This window comes from Diuraphis noxia, unplaced genomic scaffold (assembly GCF_037042655.1).
Source record: "Diuraphis noxia isolate RWA-SAM2 unplaced genomic scaffold, SU_Dnox_SAM2 contig0004, whole genome shotgun sequence".
In the NCBI taxonomy this organism is placed as follows: Eukaryota; Metazoa; Arthropoda; class Insecta; order Hemiptera; family Aphididae; genus Diuraphis; species Diuraphis noxia.
The window spans coordinates 58,238,544-58,257,127 of NW_028301714.1; the positions used below are offsets into that span (position 1 = coordinate 58,238,544).

Genomic DNA, 18,584 nt, shown 5'->3' on the forward strand with positions numbered 1-18,584 from the left:
ATGATTAATAATATAATAACAGATATCTCATGTAAATAATTATTTTCGTTATAAAAATAGCAATATGTATATTGAACAATGTTGATAAAAATAACAAATCTATTGTTTTCTCCAGCGGCCAGTACGCAAGTATTAAAAATAGCAAACAACAACGCCTATAATTTTATGAAAACAGCATTAGAAACACCACAGCTTATGTGATTTATTTGACGAACAAGATTTATTTATCACATGGCATAATAATATTGTTTATGTAAAACGTTAAAATCGTACCTACATATTTATTATATTTCATTTATTTTTTCATTTACCTCAAGCACGTACTACACGCTAAATGTCACAAAATTCCACATGACAACATTAGCACATGACCAATTCCACATTTTTATACTGTTTCCATATTAAATCTAATTACACATATAATGCGATTGTCGACCACGTCATTTTGGATTTTTAAAAATAGGCGTTTTTAAGGCATATAATATAAACGACAATAATATGTAATAGGTGTAGGTACATTGACATAATACAATGTAATATAATATGTATAAATTTATTTTGTGTTTTTGGAAATATAATTAAGTGAAAGACAACTAGGTGCCACTAGGTAAACATAACAATTTTGTGAATCTCGTAAGTCGTTTTTTTTTATATATATATAAGGAATATTCCTTAATTAGTACCTATTACCAAATATAGATATACCTAAATAAGATTTTAGTAAGATTTAGTGGACATAGACTGTGGCGTAATCAAAGGGGTATTTGGGTGTCATGTTCATGGTGTCCTCCATGAGTTTTATTTTTATAGAACGACAACTGACACACATCACTTAACACTTAAAAAAGAATTATTTTTAGGTACTTGTTACTCATGTACAAAAATGTTATTCTTCCATAGTCCATACTAACGCCACCGAACCTAGAAATACCTAGTCTTGAAAAACATAATTTTAAAAAGTATTCAATAACGGAATTATACAGATACTGAATTAGAAATAATATTTAAAAAAGTTAATTTAGTTAAGTAATTTCAAATAAGTACATTCAAAATTTGTATATACATTATACAAACCAATAGAACTGAGTTGATTTTATCAATTTCAGAATTCTATAATACAATTTAAAACATAACGTAGCTAAACGAAATAAAAAAAAGTATTTGTAAATAAGAATTTGATTTTAAATATGAATACTTTAAGAACTTGAAAGCTCATACCTGACGTATTTACCAGAACTTTGAAAGCTCGTATCTGAGCTTTGAGCCACTCGCAAATTTGGTAAATGCCCTCGCAAATTCTCGCAAATCAAAACGAAGCTTTTGGCACCGATTTGGTGGAAATCGGGTGAAGTGGGTGGGTCAACTTCAGAACTTTGAAAGCTCGTATCTGAGCTTTGAGCCACTCGCAAATTTGGTAAATGCCCTCGCAAATTCTCGCAAATCAAAACGAAGCTTTTGGCACCGATTTGGTGGAAATCGGGTGAAGTGGGTGGGTCAACTTCAGAACTTTGAAAGCTCGTATCTGAGCTTTGAGCCACTCGCAAATTTGGTAAATGCCCTCGCAAATTCTCGCAAATCAAAACGAAGCTTTTGGCACCGATTTGGTGGAAATCGGGTGAAGTGGGTGTGTCAACTTCAGAACTTTGAAAGCTCGTATCTGAGCTTTGAGCCACTCGCAAATTTGGTAAATGCCCTCGCAAATTCTCGCAAATCAAAACGAAGCTTTTGGCACCGATTTGGTGGAAATCGGGTGAAGTGGGTGGGTCAACTTCAGAACTTTGAAAGCTCGTATCTGTGCTTTGAGCCACTCGCAAATTTGGTAAATGCCCTCGCAAATTCTCGCAAATCAAAACGAAGCTTTTGGCACCGATTTGGTGGAAATCGGGTGAAGTGGGTGGGCTACATGAATTTGGCCCAACTCGACATTGGAATGGGTAAAAGTGACTCGCAAATTCTAAAACTATACTCGCAAATTCTCGCAAATTACTCGCAAAATTTTAGTACCATTTTCAGATTGATATTAATATGTCGGTGGGCCAAGTTCATGGACGTTCTATATTTCCATAATAAACAGTCATTGAAAATAATTGCGCACAACTAAAATCTGGTGTAAAGTGAACAATCGGTTTTGATTGTTTAGTCAGTTATAGTATAGGTACAGTAAAATATTTAAACAAGATTATTGGGACGAAATCGATAATATAACGGTCCAAAGAATCTGAATAATACGAAGTCGGCTTTATCCTCGACGAGAATATTATAGTAGTGACCATTTCAATTTGATTCCTTTCACGCAACACTGAAGATATGATAGTAAAAAACTTACGTTATTATTTGGATTTTAAATTACCGTAAAATTTGGAAAAAAAATATAAACTGACGTGTTTACATTAAATAACGATGGTCATTTGATGTAGGATTTAATATATAAATATATATATATATATTTAAACTTTTTATTAAAAAATAGGAATAGTATAAAGTTGTGGGCAATAACTTGATAGTTTTTAAGTTGTTATGTTCTAATAGTTTAAGGTATTGGTAAACTCACGATCAAATCAATTTTCGATTTTTTACCACTACTAAGGTTAAAAAAAATAAAGTTGTCATTCAGTAGAATTAAATTTGTCATTATTCGGTATGTTTTTGATTTCATAAATATCATTATTATTATATAAATAGATTTTAGCCGTCATACTATAATTACTGTAGAAAACCATTTCGCTAACGACAATACATTAAAATAAGTCTTGACTCTGTAATTGTGTGTTATACTATAGATTTTTTACCACTCTGTGTTATTAGTCCATTTATGTCTAACTAAACTGATTGTTTTTATCCTAATATCAGTACGCTGCAGATGTTTAAAGTTACACGTCGTTCAACTCGCATGCTAGAGTCGTTTAACAAGCTTTCGATTGATGAATTGAATTGAAAATTTGTAGTTAAAATATCATCAAATTGGAAATAAACGATTATATAGAGAAAATTAAATAACAAGGTCAGTAAAAAATGATTGAAAATCATTAATTAAAGGTAGTATTACCTAACTATATATGCTAACCATATATAACTGTTACAATAACATTTCCCATATTTTTATGCACTGTACTACGGCTACAATATGTTATACAGTATATTATAAACATTTACATGTGATCGTAGGACAAACCAGAAATCCCCACCAAAAACAACGGCCATAATAAAAATATAATTGAACAAAATAACCTTCGGAATGTTCAATCTTTAACACTTCAAATCGTACAGCATTATAGCATGTACTGTTTTGGAAATCAGTGTTGAATCATATCTGTACCGTACATGTACAAAAATACTTCACGTAAACCATGTTCGCCACCAATTGGTGGATAAATGTTATCACATCGTGTACGATAATAGTTACGATCGGCTATTATTTTTGCGTGTCGACGTTTAAGAAATGGGAAAAGCTCAACGTGCCTTACATTAAACCAATACCGTTTTTTGGAAACTTTTTGAAAGTAGCTATAGGAAAGGAACATCATTTGGAATTTTACGACAAAATCTATTACGAGTTCGCGGGTCACAAATATGGAGGACTGTATCAGATGAGGACGCCTATTTTAATGATTCGCGATCCAGAAATAATCAACGACGTGCTAATAAAAGATTTCTCGTATTTCCCCGACCGTGGTTTTACCTCGGATTTCGCGGCAAATCCGTTGTCGAACAACCTATTCTTAATGGAAAATCCTCAATGGAAGACAATAAGAAACAAATTGTCCCCCGCTTTCACTTCGGGAAAGCTTAAGACCATGTACGATCAGATCAAAGAGTGCGGTGATGAAATGATGAAAAACATCAATACAAATTTAAATAAAAACAGCAACGAAATAGAGATAAGAGATATCATGGGAAAGTATTCGACTGACGTCATCGGCACTTGCGCTTTTGGGCTCAAATTGAACGCCATAAACGATGATGAATCGCCATTTCGCAAGTACGGCAAATTAATATTCAAACCTTCACTGAGATCACTTTTCAGAGAACTGTGTGTGTTGATTAGCCCAGCACTCTTGAAAATCATAAGAGTAAAAGATTTTCCAACAGACGCAACTGACTTTTTCCACAAGGCGTTTAAAGAAACGTTGACATATAGAATTGAAAATAAAATTGTCAGAAACGACTTGGTTAATTGTTTAATGCAAGCGAGAAATGATTTAGTTTTGAATAAAGATTTACCTGAACATGGTAAGATATTTTTTATTTTAAATATTAAAATTAAAAAAAAATCATTTGTTGCGTAAATCAAATATTGTGTTTTAGAAAAATTTACCGAATCCCAAATCGTGGCAAATGCTTTTATAATGTTTGCTGCTGGTTTTGAAACTGTATCCACTACTGTAAGTTATTGTTTATATGAATTAGCGTTGAATAAATCCATTCAAGACAGAGTACGCCAAGAGATTCAATTAAAACTGGCCAAAAATGATGGACATATTAATCATGAATTTTTGATGGATCTTAATTACTTGGATATGGTTATAGCAGGTAACCTTTGTTATTATAATTTATATTATTTCATAATATTGAATTATTTTAAAATCATAACTAAATGCTAAAACTATTTAATTTACTGTTTATTGAAATTTAATCAAAAGTTTAGGATAATTATTTTCCTCTCCAGTTGTGATTAATTAATCTTATTATTTTAATATTTTACTAAAAAATAAAAATAAAAATATTTACAGTAATCAGTAGTTCTTTGGGAATAATCAAATTTATAAAATTTTATTATTTTTACGAACATTTAAATATTGCAATTTTTCAATTGGGTTAGTAATATATTTAAATAATGTAATATTATTTAATTTTCCAGTATACATTTAATAAAAAATTCAATAATAATATGTCAATTTTTTAAATCAAAATTATATAATAACAACATATTATTTTAGAAACACTCCGTAAGTATCCTCCACTGGTATTTTTATTAAGAAAAGCATCACAAAAATATCGATTTCCCAACGATTCATTAATAATTGAAAAGTACCAAAAGATAGTAATTCCTATTTATGCAATACATCATGATAGTAAGTATTACACGGAACCTGAAAAGTTTATTCCTGAAAGATTTTCGGCTGAAGAAAAAGCAAAACGCCCAAGTGGTATCTATCTCCCATTCGGTGATGGTCCCCGAATATGTATAGGTATGTATATTTTTAAATGGAAAATTAAAATACAATAAATGTATATATATTTTTTTCTTTTAATTTATAGGAAAACGTTTTGCTGAGATGGAAATGAAATTAGCTTTTGTTGAAATTTTAACCAAATTTGAAGTAACTTCATGTGAAAAAACAGAAATTCCACTAAAATATTCTAAAAAAACTTTGACATTAGTGCCACAACACGGCATTTGGCTAACATTTCAAATAATTAATTGACCAAGGATTATAGTATTAAAAAGTAACTGAAGTTTTAATTTAAATATTAGTTAAAGAATTTTGAATAGTAATGGTCAGTTATTTTAATTTTTAAGTATTCCTTTATTTTTTTTACATCAATCCGTAGCTTGTATTTAATGAATTAATGTAATGAACTATTTTTAAAATGAACCATCACAAAATAAAAAAACTGCTATTTTGCCATTTAAATATGTTTAAAAAATTATGAATATTATTTTTTATTTTTATTTTTATGGTGTGTGAAAAAATTTAAGAAACTTTCTAATAAAATGTCAATCCTATGCGAATAATAATAATATTAATTACCTAACGTTTTATATTTTTGCAAAATAATTCTGATGATTCTTACAGCTTTTGTCAATTTTTGAAGTTCAACGCTTATTAGTTATTATAAAAATTCTACATATGTATTTCTATATTAATTTGTTTAAAAAAAAAAAAAAAAATTAAATAATTAACGTATTAACTAGGTATATAAAGATATTTATTGTACCTACATAATTAAACAGCCGAAATCCATAATTGTAATGTTTATTTCATATAACTGGAAATATAGTTTATATTTTATAAATTTAATATCATATTTTCAAAGTTGACAGATTGAAAACTGTATTCATGGAGCAATTAAAATTTTTAAACTAAAAAGAAATAAAATCAAACTTTTTATTCAAATACAGATATATATTAATAAATATTATAACGTCTGTCTTTATTTATTACTTTATAGAAACCCTGAAGCTGTTAAAATAATAATAAAAATGTATAATATATTATCAAGTTTCTAATACTACTTACTTAATATAGCTTTTAATAAAACTTTCTTGCGAGGTAAAAGTTTTTAAACCATCGTAGGCCGTGAAGCAAATATTAGATCAATATCCAAGTATATTTTATGTATTTGATATCATTAATAAAATAAATATAATATAATTTGCTCTTCTTATATTGTTCTGTTATCTACCTGTACAAAATATTGGTACTATTTTTTATAATATTAAATCTGTCCGCGGTCGTTTAATAATAATGGATTTAACTGGCCATTGTGTAGATTAATACGTATATACCTAACGTATACATAATGTATAATATTCTACAAATTAGTTTCTTCCGCTTCCGTAAGATTTCTTCAAATTTCAGAATTCAAACCTCTTTTTTCCATTGATAAATTCAAGGCTCCTTTAATTTTTCCCTACATAAGGTATTTGAATAACAGTTTTGGAAATAAATATGATGATGATGGTATAAATCATAAAATGGATTCTTTTAGGACGCTATTATACAAACATTTTAAATACATAGTTGTTACATTTCCCAGTTAAACAACAATGATAAATAAATTATGATAGTCACTCATGTAGAGAGTAGGTATATCAAGAAGACCTGGTAAATAAAATATATTTTGTTCTAATAAATATTTTTAATCTATTTGTTAATATAATATAGTTAGGTTTCTTGATATGAGTATATTTCTTAATTATTTATTAACCATATAATTTCCTCAATTTTGGTCATACGTTTATGTGGCCTTATTTTTTTTTTTAATCTTCCTGTGACATCCTGTATATTACAAATTTGTAATCGTTAGTTGAACATATGTTAAGAAAATTACATACTAATGAAATTCACCATTATTTAGTATCGATATACGTCAATATTGCATTCTAAATTGGCCCAATAAAACGTTAAAATAACTTGGAAGTAATGCATACCACAAAAGTTTTCTTTTGAACTTAATTCGTTTATTTGCCACACGAGAACCAAGCGTGTAAACGTTTTATTGTAAGCTTCCTGTTTACCAACAAATGGATTATAATCAAAACAAATAATACTATTTTTAAAGCTATTTACATAAGCAATTTAACAAATCCACAATCTTTCAAATCTAAGTTATCCGTTTAATCATACTAGTCCGAATTAATAATATAGCCTAGTACAGGGGTAGACAAACTTTTTCAACAAGTGAGCCACATTACATTTTTTCAAATGTTTAGTGATTTGTTAAGGTATGTGAATATTGAATATAATATTATTTACATCATTACATGTAGCTTAACAATAAACATAATATAGTAATATTCTTCTTTCATTAATTCTCAATTGGAATTTGGAAAATGATATGTTTTTTTTATTCTTGCGTAATAAATGCTTTACTTTGTATATAAAACGTAAAAGTGTGTTTAGTATTATACTTTAAGATGACCTACATGATCAACAGATACTGGTATGATTATTTTTTGATAAGTTCAATCCTTTAAAGTATCCATTGGTCTTTGGATTTAGGCCATCGGCAGCATGATAAGCCAAAAATGAAATCCATTTGTTGTATACCTAGTGGTGCTTACAACGCAACTGAATAATATACATTATACACGGCATATTTATAAACTTTTTTTTAAATATAATTATAAATTAAAAATCGAATCAAAAATTGATAAATTCTATGAAATTCTTTATATTTTTTTTACTTGATTCAAAAATATCCTCATATTTTAATAAACTAACTAAATAGTATATAATTACTTGTAGTTATAACTTATATAGGACTAAAAAAGATATAACGATAAATAAAAATAGAAGCTATTCAACTTATGAAAAAAATTGTGAAAATAATTTAGGTTATAACATTATAATATTAAATATACTGATGTCATATTATTTTTTTTTCAAGAATATTATATTTAAGAAAGTTATTACGTTTTTAATTAATTTACTAAAAAAAATCTAAAAAAAAATAGGCTATTTGACTTCAGTTTTGGGGAGAGACAATTTCTCTGACTGCAGTTTCTCTATCGGTAACCGATACCATGTAAAAAAGGGTAAATATGTTTATCATATAAGCAAATTTAAAAAATCGACTATTTTGAAAATTAAAAAAAAATTTAATCAAATTCAAAGTTTTTATTTTCAGTTACGAGAAGTACGAATGGAAAAAAATTATTATTATTATAATTAATATATATAATACAAAAATAAAAATATTTAGCATATTGCATTAGATACTAAGTTACGTAGTTATACATACATAAAGATGTCTCTTTTAAAAATAGTAAATAGTTGTTAAATATATAAAATAGTTACTTAATTTTTCGGAATCATCTTTAAGTTGGTAGGTTTGTAGATAAAATGGACTATATTGAACACAAATGCTGCAGTTGTGTTTTATTATGCCAGTAGCTGTTAAGCAATCAGTTAAACAATATTTGGAAATCGGAAATAAAGTATGCCCGTAGAGTATATTAGTTGTGGCAGAGCAATCAAACGATGACCTAGATGTTTTGGTTCAACTAACAGCCCTGAAGTGTATTTTCCAGCCTTTTTCTGAAAAGTTTACAAATGGACAAACGGGATAATAGCTGTAATAGTAATAACAATACCTGACCAAACAGAAATAAACTGAGACTGTCTCATCTGAAATGTTTGTATATGTACTTTAAGACATATCAATTGTTATATCACATAAACGCATAATTACCCTACAAAACAAAATATTTAAATTACCAATATATCTTGAAAGCTGAGAAGCAACAAAATTTGTTAAAAAACTTTTTTTAAATCCCCATTAAATAATTTTACTTGCTTAATAAGGGATAAAAACTTTAATAGGATACCTAGTCTTAGATAAGCATCTGTGTAGTAAAATTACGTGTTGGTGGATTATTAACATAATTTTGTATTCGGGTCAAATGGTTATTCAAGAATATAATGTTGCCAAATAAACACTAATCTTTAAGGTAAACACGTAACACGTTTATCGGTATGCAACGCTCTAATGAATGAGAATTACCTGGCTTGAACTTTTCTTTGCTTAAACACATAGAAATGTTATAGGTAAAGTATAATACATAGAAACGGGACATAACAAATATCACTTAATGAGTGTGATATTAACTTAAAAGACGGTTGAAACGATATTTTCTTTGTGATTATAAATGTTAATTATAACTATTAGCACATAATTTGCGTTAAGTAGAATCCAAGATATTTTGTTAGTTGGCAAGTGATTACAAATCGTTCACAGTCGTATCGATGATTATTTGTTTTAATTCAAATTTATGTTAAATTAAAAAATAAATAAATCTAATTTAGGTACTCGTGAACATTTACAGTAATTAATTTCAATATTAGAATTTGATCGATTTGTGTGGAACACATTCCATTTACGATGTTTAATTACTTTCTAATAAGATTATTTTGCTATTCTGAGATATTCAATATGTGTGTTTTTCCTGTTAACGACACTGAACACATATAGATACCTAATGAAACAAATTGATTTCTTTTACGTCGTTTAAATGTCAATTAGAATTTTTATAATTTTATTCTATTTTTTTTTTAACCTATTCAACAATATAATAGATATATTAAGTATTATTTCAGTATTTTATTTTTGAAATTTTGATCATTGATAATAATATTACAATTTATACATTTGAGGGATAAAAATACAGGTAAATACCGTCATAAACATAAAGAGAAGACTTAAAAAAAATAAATATTTAAATCCATTATTAAATCGTATAAATTATAATTGTAATAAAACTGAAAAACATGAGCGAATTATCAGATTTATAGTGGAGTTGGCCAAAGGATCAGTGGTGTACAGAATGTCAGAAGATAGATATACAGAGAAAAGAAGAAAAATATATGGGATTACAATAAATGTATTATAAAAACCTCTTTAAAAACCTTTTGGTGAAAGCCAAATCAATGTAATCTTTATGAATTTAAATAATTATATTAGGGAAAAAATAAAGAGCTGAGGTAAGAAGCATCGCTATTTATTCTAAAGAATCTAATCCTCGTTTATAAGAGTTTTCATATTATTTACATCACTGAGAAAATACTGAAGAGCCTTACTTCAATAAAAAAATAAAAAAATAATGCTTGTGTAGGTACTTGTGTGTATATTTTTAATAACATACAAATAATAACTATACGTAATATTATCTACGTATTATGTGTAACACCAAATAAGTAACGACAATATTGTGAACAGAAATATCATAAGGTTTATATTTACACGTACATACATTACACTCCTGAGAGACGGATTCTTGGCGTTATGTCAAAAAATAATAACAATTTCAACAATATTTGCTTACAATTAATGTTTATTTTTTTGATGAATTGTGAAAACTTATTTTTTTTCTACTTCGGTGGTTTTATTTCAGTAATCCTCTCAAGGTGATGAACGTAGAATTGGTATAGGTAATATTATATTATAATATTGAGTATTCTACTCCGAACCATTCACATCGGTAAACCAATGCAGATTTTTCACTCCTGTAAATTGTATTAAACTTCTGCATGGGTCATTATACATTTTTAATTAAAATAATCTTGAAAATATTTAATGATTTCTTCTATTTTAGCAAAATATTTCATTTTCAGAAAATATCATGAACCAACGGTAACGTAGTAAAACATAAAAAAAATCAATATTTGAATTTTCAAAAAATATACCTACTGTAATATCCAGGCATAATTTACAAAAAGAATTAAACGATTATTTTATTATAACAAAAATGTATTATTTCAAAAACACTTCTGAACTCCTGCTTCAGAAACAGATTACACTTTTTTTTACTGATAATGCAATTAGATTGTATGTGCCAGTGGCGCCAACATCACATACACTACACCTACATTGAGCGTTTGTAGAGTAACTACTTACGGATTCATTTTATAAGTTGGACCTAGGAGTGGCTTTACCATTATAATAATTATGAGTGGCTGAAAGATCTAAATTAATTTTTTTTTTTATAAAAATTAAGTTCAGATTCAAATATGTTTACACAACCATATATTATTTACAGATTGTGTAAATAAAAGTCGATAAATAAAAAAAAAAATATATATATAACCAAATATGATAAATGCAACATATATGGAAAAAAAAAATGTATTCTGAATATTTTGCATGTCAAAAACTTTAGAACAAGATAGCGGCAATAAATTATTAAATAGTTTATGATCTATGAAGTAAAATGAAAATTTATATTTCAAAAAATATTTTTACTGAATCTAAGATTTATTTATTTTTTTTTTTTAATTAGCCTCAACTGCTAGGGTTATTGGCGTTTTAGAATTTAGAATTACATAGTATAATTTAATTTAAATTTACATAAAGATTATAAAGCATAGTAAAGAAAAACAAAAAAGATGTATATAAGATAATTATATGATACAAATAGATACATAATTATATGAATTGTATGTGGTATGTTAAGTATTTATGTTATATAAGATTTATTTTATTCACTATTTCCTATCATTAATATTATGCATAATAAATAAAGATAAATAGTCGAAAATGTATTTTTTTTTTTAGAAAACATTTAATTTGGCATTCGAATATTATTATGTTCTCAATTTCAACTTAATAACAAGCTGGTTGCGCAATTTTCCATGTTATAGGCAGACAGTAATTACATTTTGCACATACCTAATTGAAAGACAATTAATACATATATATTTATTTAAATTTTTTTTTTTTTTATTGAGTAAAAAGACAATCTACAATCTATACAACAAGTATGTATATTAATTAGATGAGATAGAAGAATACAAAACAAATAACAATGAGTAATATGATTTTGGGGAATTACCCAGTGGTAACACCCAGCACGTGATACTTTATTTACTGACGGTTAATATGGGTTTTTTTTTTTTTTTTTCAGTTCAAGAGGTCCCTGCACCATTTTCTTTTTAACCTTCGTTGAGGGTTGTCGGGTAGAGTTTTAGATGATAATTTTTTGATTAATGGATTAGTGTGTGATTGGAGTTTATTATGAAATCTAATGTAGTAAGTTTTAGAGATTTGATTTAGGGTTTGTATTTTTAAGTCTTTGTGGAGGTCGGAATTTGTTATGTTCCAAGGAGCAGAGGAAACTAGACGGAGACAGATGGACTGGAAGGCTTGTATTGATCTGGTGTTGGAGGGTTTAGCGGCTCCCCAAAATTGAATGCCGTATGTCCATAGCGGCCTGAGTAGGGACTTGTAAATTAGTAATTTGGTGTTAATGTTCATTTTAGATCTTAATAATGGTCTTAGAAGGTGTAGACGGGAGTTAAGGGCTTTTCGTTTATCAGCTATGTGAGGATTCCAGGTTAGTTTACTGTCAAGGGTGAGACCGAGGTATTTTGTTTGTGTGTAAATAGGGATTGGAATGTTGTTCATTGTAATTTGAGGACAAGTTTTTTTATTTAAGGTAAATGTTATGAAGGAGGACTTGGTTTCGTTGATTTTGATTTTCCACCTCTTTGTCCAGAGGTGTATAATATTGAGGTGTCTTTGTAACATACTTGAGGCTATAATGGGATTTTCATTGGTTGCTAAAATTGCCGTGTCGTCCGCGTAGGAATCGAGTTCAGTGTAGGAAGTTTTGGAAATGTCATGGGTGAATATATTGTATAGAAAAGGGGCAATATCGCTACCTTGGGGAACTCCGGCGAGAATGTCAAAGTAGTTTGAGGAACATGAATTCTGTCGTACGATGAAAGTACGGTCACTAAGATACGATTTTATAAGTAAGTAGTAAGGCGCAGGCAGAAATTTTTTTAATTTGAACTAGTTAAAAGTTGAAACGGTTTTAAGAATTTTTTTTGTCACTTTCCAGAGGGAAGAGTGTTGAGTTGTTAAGTTCTGTATGTATTTTTGGTAAGTTCTAGAACTGTGTTGTGAGAGCGCTTTTCTTAGTTTGTTGTTTAGTTGGTTGAAGGTTTGTTTATCGATGGGGTATTTGTGTCTTTGCCACCGGGACCTGGCTTTTCGTTTTTCTTGGAGAAGAAATTTTATGTGATCCGGTAGTGGGTATTTTTGGGGTGGATTGGACTATGAAATGTTGCCAAGTGTGTGCAATCTTGAATGTCTATCGTGAGTTTTTGAATTGTTTCATCAATATCGTCACTTGACTTTAGGGATGGGTTGAGTTGAGTGCGAATTTCAACGAGTTTTTTAAAAGTAGGCCAGTGTATTTTTTTGGGAGCTTGGAGATTTGTGGTAGGGTTCGCAGAGGGTATTTCAAACTCCAGTATAACAGGTGAGTGGTCGGATGAATGGTCATTAGTGTTAGTGACCGTGGTAATGCAGTTGTTTGGTGTTTTTGTGATAAAGATATCAAGAATATCTGGACGTCTGTTCCGATGAGAAGGCCAATAGGTGGGGTGAGGTGGGGGTAGAATTTTTATATTGGAGTTGGCTATAGAGTTGAGCAGGGTTCTGCCTCTTGTATTAGTTGAAAAACAGCCCCAAGAGGAGTGTTTGGCGTTTAGGTCACCGGCGACGATAAAATGTTTACCTAGAGATTCGAAGAAATTTGTAAAGTTAACTGAGCTAATTTTAGGTCCTGGGGGGCAGTAGGTGGAAGAGAGTGTCAGATTTATATGTTTATTTACGGGAACAAGAATGCTTGTTGCTTGGATGTAAGTTTCACTGATTTTAGGAAGAGAGGAATGGGGCAAATTATTCATAACAAGTATCAAGGAGCCAGCGTGAGCCGTGTTGTCGGGGTGATTGCTTTGATAAGCTTTATAACCGAGTATTTTGATAGATTTTGACGGGGTAAGATGAGACTCGGATATCATGGCTATGTCTATATTAAGATCACTAAGGATTGTCTGGAGTTCTAGTTTGTGGGGGTGTAATACCGTTTGCGTTCCATGTGAGTAATTTGAGTTTAAAGTTAGTTTCCATTGTTGGAGCTTAATTTGTTTATTAATGAGGTAAGAATGGTTATTAGAGGATTGAGAAGTGTAATGAGGGGAGAAATTAGTGTTTTAAATTCGGAAATGAACGATGTTAGTTGGTTTGATAATTTTTGATTGGGAATATGGTCGTTGGTATTATTAAAATTTGATTTTGATTTGTTACCTATTACAGCTTGTGAATATGATGTGTGCTGGGTGTTAATGGGCTCGTTATGAGTAGTTGTGGGTGCGTTGTTGAGATGTTGACTTGCTTCGTGATGAGGATGGCTGTCGCTGTTGTGTTGGATTTGAGATGAATCTGAGTTTTGGGCTATTTCTCTTGAGATGGAGTTTGGTTGATGTTTCTTTCGGAGACGTTGGAGATCCTTGTGTACCGTGCAGCCTCTGTAATTTGCCGGGTGAGCATTACTGCATAGTGCACATTTAGCAGAGAGGTCCTTGGGTTTGGAGCATTGGTCTGAGGTATGGTTATCGCCACATCGGACGCATTTAGGCAGACAATTGCAGTATGATTTAGTGTGGCCGTACTGTTGACAGCGATGGCATTAGACTTAATTTAATTTTAATTTTAAACATATATTTTTTAAATATTATTCTCTTCAACTAATTGGATTTTTTTTAAACATGAAGGTACTACTAAATACATTTTTTTTTTAAATGATTAGGTATTTTAACGTAAATTGTTAATTGTTGTTTGTTACTTCATTTATTTATTAATTATACTACTAACGCTTTTGAAAATATGTTTTAAATTATTTTAAAGCAATTACAAACAATAATTTTCAATTTCTTACTTTATTTATTCAATTTAAATTTCTTATAACTAATTAAAAATTTACTCAAAGTACGTTCTTATATGTATCAAAATATTCAGAAAAAAATATTCAGCTTGGAAATAGAAAACCAACAATGTATTATTTCGTTTAACAAAGTACAAATCAAAAAATGTTAGCCATTACAAATAGTAAACGATATTAGTATTTACAAAAATGTAGTTAATTGATTACTTCAATTTATGCAAACAAAATTATTTTGTAAAAATAAATCATTTTTTAATTAATGAGTTTATTATGTTAAAGTAAGTGGTAAATGTACTGCATACTTACTTAATAAAATAAATTAAAACATTAGAATAACATGATAAAACATAATTGGACTCGTAATAGAGAATATATTAAAAATGAACAAATAATTAATTAATAGAGGTGAAAATTCAGTTTTGGAAAAACGACTGACAACTTTATTAATTAAACAAATTATTTCTAATGTTGGAGTATAGCTTCACATTGAATAAAAACGATTAGTCAATAGCAAGAAGGTTGAGAAAAAATAGATATTTAGTTACATAATACAGACTAAAAGTGTTCAAAGTTTTAAAAGACCAAAGAATAAAAATGTGAAAATGAATATTTGGGTCTTAAAAAAAAATCTATATAGGTACAGAAACATCGAGGTATCGAAGTTTCTTCTCTGAATTATGCCGTGTTCCATTGCTGTTTGACGAATAATTGGTCTTGAAAATCCCACTATAAATTATCATACGGAAAGTTGAAACAAGTCCAAGAAAAAAAATCTGCATCCATTATTATTGCGTGGGAATTCTATAATAATATAGTTTTTTATTTGTTGTTTTACGTCGACTCTTTTAGAACTGATGATACATGAACATAATATGATCATATATTTGTACGAGTAGGTATATTTTGTACAGTATAATACGCGTACCTACATGTTATAATAATAATATGTGGCATGGTATTACACAATGTTACAAAGGCTTGAACATGAACAAAATATTGTAGACGTACTATGTAACAGTATAGGCTTTTGTTGTTATTGAAATCCATTGTTTAAACGCCAACGGTATATAAAATATATTCGTGGCTGACATGATTATAGTGAAATATAATAATATAGTATCGATAAAGGCTCAAATATAATATTTTATAGAAACGTAGTTTTTAAATTTTGAAATAATTTCTAGTTTGTTGAGGAGGACTCTGTGATTTATGACAAAATAATTTTCTAAATTGATTGACATAATAGAAATATTATGTAATCCGTATTATATATTATTATAGTTATACCTAGTTATACGAATATTTTTAGTTTATATATTTTAAGAAAGACTATAAGTATTTACAACTTTTAGACGTCGATATAATTTTTAACAATCTGCTAGTTTACAGCTTTATTTTAAAATGTCTACGATAAATGAATCGACGCACATTTCAAAGAACGAATGTAATAATTTGCTTATGGAAACTTATATTTGAAAAATTTCTGGTAAAAATACACTTTTTATCGGACTTATTCTTAAGTGGTTTATGCGAGATGTCCCTACAAAAATATTAAATCGAGCTTGTAATATTTTCAATAATTAAATAAAACTTGATCTCATTAATATGACACGTGACAAGCTGTATAATCGTATTATATTTAAGTATTTTGAGTGATTTGTAGTACTATATTAGGATTAAACAAAGTTTTTAAGTCGTTAAACAAACTATTGATTCGTTAAATGTCAAATATGTTACTGTTCTCATTAATAAAAACCGTAAACAGTTTTGAGAAAAAAAAAGTTACTAAATACCCACATGACTACATTTTTTCGGTCGTTATTGTGATATATTGAACTAAAAATAAAATTGTTCTTGGATCTTACACTGAATTGCTGGTGGTGGCATCAATAAGAAACGAAACACACCGCGAGTTACCAGGTGTGGTATATGTACACTAATATTATGCGTATGACAGAAATAATATTTACTATAATATTGGTTAATATTATTATTATTGTAAGCACCGTGTGCGTTAGTGGTTAGGCTCTCAGTGTACATTACACCAGTATAAGGGTGAGATGGTGAAGAGGGAGCCACACCAGTTGCGAGAGCAATTCATTAATTTACATTTCACCCCTTGACTACCATCTCCAAAACTACCTCCGCCACAACCTCTGGCACCACCAGCGTTATTCTCCACTGAGAGGACGACGACACCGCCGATCCCACCCACTCACCAGTCGATCGCCACTCTCCACCGTAGATCACTGTCCTCCTCCGTCGTCGATTACTACTACCCTTTCACCCAGTCACCCTGCCCCTTCAACCTAACTTCATCTATCCAAAACGCATAACCCACTCACCTCCAACTACAACTAGCGTTCGCCTGTGTGTTCGGGGGGCCGTTCCCGCCCATCTCGTTCACAGCCCGCGTGCGAATATTAATGATCTAAAAATGTCACTTTGTGTGTGCGTGTGACAGGTACGTCGCTCATCTGTGGAGGCGAGGCAAGCGGAAACTGATCAAAAAGTATCGGGTATGGATGCTGCGACGGCAGACCGAAAGGGAGGAGAAGGCGCAGCGGCAGAGCGCCACCACCGTCGCGCTCCTATCGCTCAACACTAATAACAACGACAAAAGCGGTAAGAGAAAAAAAAAAGACGCGTCGTCGTCTCTGACGATATGAATGATAACAACAATAATAAATAGTATATGGGTAGTGGGTACCTATACCATTGATAATAATAACGACGGCGGCAATGACGATGATGGACGCGAAAAGTCGATGAGTCTTCATAAATTTATGTTTGCCTGCGATCCTGCAGCAGTAGATCCCCTATCGTTATCACAATTCGCCGTCAATATTTTGTTTGTTAACCAACCACTATTATTATAAAATTATCACCTTCATAATAATATGTATAAAAAATTACAATTACTAGCAGCATCATAAATTATCATCTGGTAAAATATTACGCTACAGAATAATAATAACAATACGAACAAAGGTTGTTTTAAACATTTTTTTTTTCAAAATCTAATATCATTCATTTTTTTTAACTGTTACTTTTGTTTCAACAATAGATTTTTTCGGAACTATAAAATATTTTTGTAAATGTATTTTTTCTTCTATAAATTCTGATCAGCAGACAATAAGTACGAACCACTGAGCCACCAAAAAAAAAAAAAAATATATATATATACAAAAGTGTTTTATACGTAATTGAATTTCAGAAAAAAACACGATAAATACCGTCAATACGGAGTGATTGCCACAGTATTTACCTAAAATAATACCAAATTAAATGGATTTCTCAGAATAGTTTCTTTATCTTTCCGAGTTAATTAAATCACACTTATATCTCAGAAATGGATAGTATAAAATATGAACCAATTATACACATTTCAGTCTTAGTACGAAATCTTTAAATATTTTATAATTACATTATTCGTGGCTTGGTGAGGCGCGGTCGCACTGAAAGTACGTACCGGCCTCAGTTGCTAGCTCTCGGATGGGTGAACACCCGGGATTTTTAGCAACATATCCTTGCCACACATACTCAAACACGTGTTACAACCCTACCCACTTAAAAACCTACAAACAAATATACAAAAATAACCCCTTACGTACCACCCCACACGCAA

General features: G+C 29.6%; 2 protein-coding genes across 6 annotated transcripts in view; both read left to right on the forward strand.

Annotated features, from left to right (window-relative positions):
• Positions 1-18,584, forward strand: part of Ca-alpha1T (Ca[2+]-channel protein alpha[[1]] subunit T) — a 303,939-nt gene that overhangs the window by 217,149 nt on the left and 68,206 nt on the right. For all 5 annotated transcript variants that reach the window (XM_089228015.1, XM_089228013.1, XM_089228016.1 and 2 more), the window contains exon 10: positions 17,421-17,581. In XM_089228015.1, coding sequence (XP_089084141.1) covers positions 17,421-17,581 — 161 coding nt within the window. The remainder of the gene's footprint in view (positions 1-17,420; positions 17,582-18,584) is intronic.
• On the forward strand, positions 3,275-5,749 carry LOC107173253 (putative cytochrome P450 6a13). The gene is made up of 4 exons (XM_015523708.2): positions 3,275-4,230; positions 4,306-4,530; positions 4,938-5,189; positions 5,260-5,749. The coding sequence occupies exons 1-4, from the start codon at positions 3,348-3,350 to the stop codon at positions 5,424-5,426; spliced, it is 1,527 nt and encodes a 508-aa protein (XP_015379194.1). The 5' UTR covers positions 3,275-3,347; the 3' UTR covers positions 5,427-5,749.